We start from the raw sequence: 7,228 nt of genomic DNA, 5'->3' as shown, positions 1-7,228 counted from the left end.
TGTAGTTTTTATAGGTGGGCACTAGCAAATTTGGGATGTTTGGAGAGGCCTCTTGGCCTAGTGGGATCTTAAACTCTTCCTTTGTGGTTTCAGAACAGTCTGGTGGGAATGGTCAAGAGAATGGTTAGTGCTTAACACTGAATGCTCAGTTCGGTACACTCTAGTTAATTCACATTGCGAGACAGCTCTATTCCTGAGACATTCTATTCACGTACACGCAGGTGCCATTTTCTTTTGGCTAAATCCAATAATGTAAAATGTAACGACATTTTTGGAAATCTTTTCCAAATACAATCAACTCACAAATTAACACAGTAAAATGATTACCTATCTCCCTTTGGTTTTCTTTTCTGTAGTGTCTTCCCTTTGGGTCTTCTTTCGCTTCCTAAACAGGGGCTCCCACCAGGTCCTGTTACCCGTATTGATTCAAGGCCTTTGGAAGATTTTTTAAATGTGAATTCCACTGGTTCTCCTTCTTTTAGGCTTCTAAATCCTTCCATGAATAGTTTGCTCTGTAAAGAGCAGGAGAGAGAGAGAGAAAGAAAGAGAGCATCATTATGGCTGCTTTATAAATTATCTCCATAATTCTAAGATTAACAAAGCCAGATATTCTATTACCCATTACAAAAGTACGAAGCCTGTTCTTTTTTTTTTTTTAGTTCAGTGAAACACACCATTTTGAAGTTTTCTATTGTAATGCTGGCAGTGGGAGAATAAACTATTACCATTTTTTAAAAAAGGCAATGTGGTAATACTTAGAAAAATTTCAGCGTGCATATTCTTTGACCCAGCAATTCCACTTCCACTTTGCTACAGACACTCACACAAAGTTTCAAAAAAAACAACCACAGCCTTGTCTTGTAAAAGGTTGTAACTATTTTAATAAAAATCTCCCTTAATGTGTTTGACCCTAACCAGTTAGTTTCTCAACCTAACTGGTCCTAGAACCCTTCCTTTGTAAGTACAGATGACTAGTGTACTTAGAGAAATATGGAACCAGCTTCATCCCTCTCAATTCCGTGATCCTAAAGGCAACTAAATAATTACATATAACCAGATCTTTACATAGGCAAAATAACAAAACTTCAAAATCCATTGCAAAAGGAGACCATTTATTGTGAAAGTAAGACATCTTCCATAAAAGCATGGTTATTAACCTGTCTCCAGTGCAGGTCACCCAACACAGCGAAATCCTCCACGCGGGCGGAAGTCTGTAATTTGGGGACAACTTTTCTGCTGTCTGGTGAGATGCAGGGGGAAAAAAAATCACAACTGCCTACACTCTTTAAAATATCAAATTATTATTTCAAAGTCATTTTAACATTTCTACAGCATCTTCCCATTTTTTCCTCCTAAGCTTGCTCCTCACTATTTCTAAATGGTTCTTTCATTTCCTCTCTCCCTCACCACTCAAGAAAGAGCAGATTATTTCTCTTTTGAATTGGATGAAGTGCAGCCTAGTTCAATCACAGAAACTATGAAAGCAAAACAACAGCATTTTAATTAGAACTACCCTGTACTGACGTGTCTTCTCTCTGTGGTAATAATTCTATCACTTATTACCCCTTCAACGTTCCCCGTGCACTTTTCTAGCACCGAATTGAGTCGGTGCACTTTACCAACTTCATTTGATTTCATTTTCCATTATTACAATTTTGCAAGGTATAATTTGCAAGTGAACTGCTTTTCCAAATCTAAAGTAAAATTCTGGCTCTTACAAACCAGTAAATGCTGGCTATTCTTCATGATACTTGGAAAGAATGCTTTTTAAAATTCTAGCATATGCACCCTCACCCCAAATTAGTACATAGGCCATTGAGAGTCATAAATACTTGACAATAATTTAATGAATATCCATAGAAATGGCTTTGCAAGAAAAGGAGTCTTAGATAAGGAGTCACAAAACATGTCATCTCTTTGCTATTATACCAAAATAGCTGTGGCGTAGGAGGGACAGACCTGTCAAAATATGGGGAATTCGTGTATTATATTAATTCACAAAAATCAACTTTTCCCATTAAACTGCTGATTTTTATTAAAGGTTCCTCCATTTTTCCAGTCACACCAGGTCTAATCCTTAATATTACCCAAATGAGTTACTGAATCTTGTACATTCTTCATAATCTCTCTTTCCTCTGTGCCATCCATTTTACTGAATTATACCATGGCTCTCCTTCAGATCTTAACTACATTTCAGCATCAAACTGTTATCGCTCAACCAGGCTCACTGCCTGCTGCTCAACAGGAAGATAATACATTGAGACAGCAGGGGTTACAGCAGGAAAGGGTTTAATATTGCAGGATGCCACATAGGAGAACTTTCTCAAATCTGTCCCCCCAAGAATTTCTGGGCTATGGTTTTTGTTTGTTTTTAAAATCTTTTGCCTAGGTTAGAGCAGAATGGTTCATAACTCACTGCAGCCTCCAACTCCTCGCCTCAAGAGATCCTCCTCCCTCAGCCTACTGAGTAGCTGGGATGATAGGAGCATACTACCACACACCACTAATTTTTCACTTTCTTTTTGTAGAAACAGGATCTTGCTGTTGCAGGACTTGGTCTTGAACTCTTGGCCTCCAATGATCCTCCCACCTCAGCTTCCCAAAATGCTAGAATTAAAGATGTGAGCCACCATGCCCAGCCCAAGCCAGGATTTTTAAAGACAGTTTGGTGGGCAAAAGGCTAGGGAATTAGATCTGCTCACTGTCTGGAGATGAACTCATAGGGCTGGGAAGCAAAAGCAGAATTGTCTTCTTGAGCTGAGTTGTTTCCCAGGTCGCAGGACCAGTTGAGTTAGTTTTTTGGTATGAGCCACTGGTCTGGCCGGGTCAGTCACCCCACTGGAATGCCGGGTCTGGAAGATATCTCAAAGACTAGCCTTAGGTTTTACAAGGGTGATGTTATTTACGGGAGCAATGAAGAAAAAAAGCAAAGAATCTTTATGATCATCAGCTATGTTACTCTTAAGTAATAAGCAACTATAGGACCGTAAGCTAGGAACAATGGCTGGTATTTCACATAATATACGTCTATATCTGTATATGCATCTATGTGTGTGTGTCTGTATAAAATTAAAATTATGCTGGGCAGTGCCTGTGACTCAGAGGAGTAGGGCACCGGCCCCATATACCAGAGGTGGTGGGTTTAAACTTGGCCCTGGGCAAAAAGTGCAAAATAAAATAAAATTATGCCTATACCTTTGCAGATTTCAGGCCCTTATCACAGATCCCGCTTTATGACCTTTTATTAATTTTATAAAGTACAGTTTTCAGGTTCTCCTTCCTACTCGGCAACTTCTTCCATACCTGCATATTCTCTCCTTAAACCTTAGCCTATTAGTCTCCTGCCTCTGAAGTTTTCAACGAGATCCTTCATAATCTTACCTTTACTTATATTCCCCATTTCCTTTCTGACTACTCTAAAACACAACCCCTGCATTAGTAAAACGAACTGACTTGTAATTCTCTGAATATTTTCTCATCTCTGTATTTCAGATTATTCTGGTCAAGGACATACTCTCCTGGTTCTGGCTGTACATTAAAATCTTACTTAAACTTCAAAGCATAGTTCAAACAATCCTTTATGGAATCATCCTCAGTTGCTCCAATTATAAAATTCTCTATCCTTTCACTTAACTGACTCTTCTATATAGTTTTTACAATATAACGCTGTGAGATGCAAATATTTGAGTATGCCTTGAATATTCTGAAGGCCAGGGATGGTGATATGTATCTTAGCATTTTCGAAAGGGCCTGCAAATAGCTATCATTCAACAAGTACTTAAAAAAATTATAGATTTTGTAGCAATAAAATCGTGCAAAATTATTAGACATTTTAATCAACATGGACTGAACTCTGAAGGGTTAAATGAGTTACTCAGGCGAAGTCAGACATTCTGGGTCCCACTCTTACATAAACTAAGTTCTCATATTTTTGATGTCCAAATGATACTGTGTATGTTTTATCTGAAATAAAATGCTGAAAGAATTATAATATTCAGGGTAATAATGCTATTTGCTGACTCCATTCAGAAGCTAATATGAATCCATTTTCCTTGTTTTTCCTTCTACTCACATTTTCTTTTTTCCCCCCAACCAACCAATTATTTATTTATCTATTTATTTTTAATTTATTGGTCCAGGCTCATTGAATGTACAAAGAATTAGGTTACATTGATTGCATTTGTTAGGTAAAGTCTCTCTTATAATTGTGCCCCGCACCCAAGAGGTGCGCCGTACACACTAATCCCACTCCCCCCTCTTCTCCCCTTTCCTTGTTCCCCCGCCCCCCACCTTGAATTGATTTGAGTTTTTCTCTTTTGTGGGCATGTATTAGATCATCTGCTGGCTTCATATTAGAACTGAGTACGCTAGATTCTTGCTTCTCCAATCTTGTGATACCTTACTCAGAAGAATGGGTTCAAACACTATCCAGGCTACTCACATTTTCTAAGGAAATAGCCACTTTTGATGTGCCTCGATGCCGTTGTGCATATCCAGGCCAAGAATACTGATTTATGTTGTTTTTAACCCACTGGTAACATCTATATAAGCCAGGACTTTTGGTATTTGGGCTTATGTTTTCTTCTGTGCCGTTTGTTTGGACAAAACAGAAGGATATTCCCTACAATGGTGGTCCCCAAACCCCAGGCCACACAGGATCACCCCCTGAGTTCTGCCTCCTGCCCCATCCCCCCACCCTCCACCGTCCCTAGAAAAACTGTCTTCCATGAAACCAGTCCTTGGTGCCAAAAGGGGATCTCTGCCATACAGAAGAAAATTATAATTATTGAATTAACAAACAAGGAGTGACTAGATAAATGAAGAAGCATTTAGAAGAAACTGCATACACACTAAGATATCATGTACTCACAATGAAACAGGCCAATACTGAATGTGCACATATTAGATCATCTAACACCTCTAGTTTGTGTTCCTCTTTCTCTAACCAAGTAAGGTTCCCTTTTCTCCCTCTTCCCTTCATTTCAATTTTTAAAGTTCATCATGGCACAAATTTACTTAAGAAATATAAAAATGTTGGCTTTTAATTTCCCCAAGATACTCCCTTTTTTCCTCCCAACTAGTTAAAAATAACTTTTTAAAAAATAGTCACAAAAATATAGAGTCAAGTGAGAACTGCCCAAACACTATAGTTTATTTGCCAAGTACTTCTCCCCCGGGCTCCAACAAGGGAACGGGATTACTTATCTCTCTCAGCACATGCTTTTTTCCCCTAACCAGTCTGGAAAAGCTCTGAAGTATTGCTACAGTTTCATACTTGAGTCTCAGCAGAGCTAAGAGCACATTTTCTTCTTGAGGAAGCATAAGCTGTCTTCTGGTTCAAGATGGCAGGCTGAGCAACAGATATTCACATTACTCTGTGAAAGCCATCAAAATGGCAGTAGATTAATAAAAAAGAAATGTGTCCACAGTAAGAAAGAGGGAATGAGAAGGGTGCCACCAGCGGAAACCTGAATTCAACAAATGTCTAGAAATCCCAGTGCTATCTGAGAATGGAGCTGAAGGAGCCATCCCTTTGAAACAGAAGGGCTGTAGCAAAAGCAGAAACCAACATTCCTAACAGAACCCCAGAGACTGTGCTCACGGGATGAAGGGCAAGAAGACCACTTCTTGAAAACAGGCAGGTTGATGGAAGGTTTGTGTGAGGATGATACGCCCACTTCATCCTATTTCTACCTACACAGGTGAAAAAAGGCAAACATTGCCTCAAGACAAATAATATGAGGCCCTTCCCTAAAAAGACTAAAGGAAGTATCTGGGCAACTGGTAAAATACTGAAACCTGTGTGCAAACTCCTATTCTTTTGACGATTTGCAGGCCACTGGCATAAGGACTGGCTCCCTACACACTTGACCTTAAGTTATTACTATCCTTCATTCTTATCCTTCATTCATATACCCAAAGGGTCAACCAACAATCATAAAACGTGCAGCATAATTAAGACAGGCCAAGGTAAATGAAAGCACAAAAGAAATTTTATACACAATCTAATTAGTACTTCCAGAGATATTTGAGACAATATATCATCAATACAACAAGATCAAAAAACAACCAGATAATATAAAAAGTCCTCTCAGAAAACTTAAAATCAAACCCTGAAATCCCAGGGCTTTGGGAAACTGAGGTGGGAAAATTACTTGAGGCCAGGAGTTTGAGACCAGCCTGAGCAACATACCAAGTTTACGTGTCTATTAAAAAAAAAAAATTTAAACTTAGCTGGGTGTGGTGGCATGTACCTATAGTTTAGCTCCTTAAGAGGCTGAGGTGGGAGAATCACATGAGCCCAGGATTTCAGGTTATCCTGAGCTATGATTGTACCACTCAACTCCAGCTAGGGCAATAGAGTGAGACCTTGTTTCTTTAGAAAAAAAAAAAAAGGGCGGCAATGGTGGCTCACTCCTGTAATCCTAGTACTCTGGGAGGTGGAAGCAGGCCGATTGCTTGAGCTCAGAATTTCAAAACCAGCCTGAGCAAGAGGGAGACCCTGTCTCTCCTAAGAACAGGAAAAGTAGCCCGGGGTCTAGCCCCACCCCATCACCAAAACCTGCAAAAAAAAAAAAAAAAGTGAGTTAGGAAAGTATTAGAGAATCTCTCAGCATACAGAATAAGTAGATAGGAAAGGAAAGGAGGGAGGGAATAAAAATATGAGCAAAAAAGCAAGAAATACAGAGGATGAATCCAAAAAGACAAATATTCCATGTTAATATGAGTTCTAGGTAGAGAGAATACAAAAAATAAAGAGAAAATAGGAAATGAATAATACCAAAAAGTTTTCCCAGAAGTAAATGAATAAATACCAAGGGGGAGTCTATGCCAGGTAGAAGCATTATAGATGCTTTTATACATAAGGTACATAAATTTGAGTGCATGAAGAGCAAGTGAGATTTCAATGGAGATTGAAGACAATAATCTAAGTTCAGGTAATGGTTTACTCACAGTTAATGCTATGCGTAAGGGTGACAAGTATTTAAGTGTATTACTGAGCAGGAGGATACCAAAAATCCAAGTTAAAAAATGCAAGATAGGGCAAGGTAATGGAAATTTCTGATTGACGTCTTAAGCATTTTATTATGTCTAACATGGATATAGCTACAGATACTTTTTTGGTATTAGAAGAATCAACATCAAATCTGTGTTTTAAAAAATGCAACTACTTTGGTTTGTAGACAAGAATAAAATATATATATATATATATATTTTTTTTTTTTTT

The 7,228-nt window shown here is 38.5% G+C and overlaps 1 protein-coding gene across 1 annotated transcript in view; it reads right to left on the bottom strand.

Annotated features, from left to right (window-relative positions):
• The window catches only part of LIN28B (lin-28 homolog B), a 131,791-nt gene that overhangs the window by 56,264 nt on the left and 68,299 nt on the right, over positions 1-7,228 (bottom strand). The window contains exon 3 of the mRNA XM_023512906.1: positions 328-512. Coding sequence (XP_023368674.1) covers positions 328-512 — 185 coding nt within the window. The remainder of the gene's footprint in view (positions 1-327; positions 513-7,228) is intronic.

Source organism: Otolemur garnettii, unplaced genomic scaffold, assembly GCF_000181295.1.
Source record: "Otolemur garnettii isolate 467f Iridium unplaced genomic scaffold, OtoGar3 scaffold00002, whole genome shotgun sequence".
NCBI lineage: Eukaryota > Metazoa > Chordata > Mammalia > Primates > Galagidae > Otolemur > Otolemur garnettii.
Note: the sequence above shows the minus strand (reverse complement) of the source record. Positions and strands in the feature narration are given on the sequence as shown.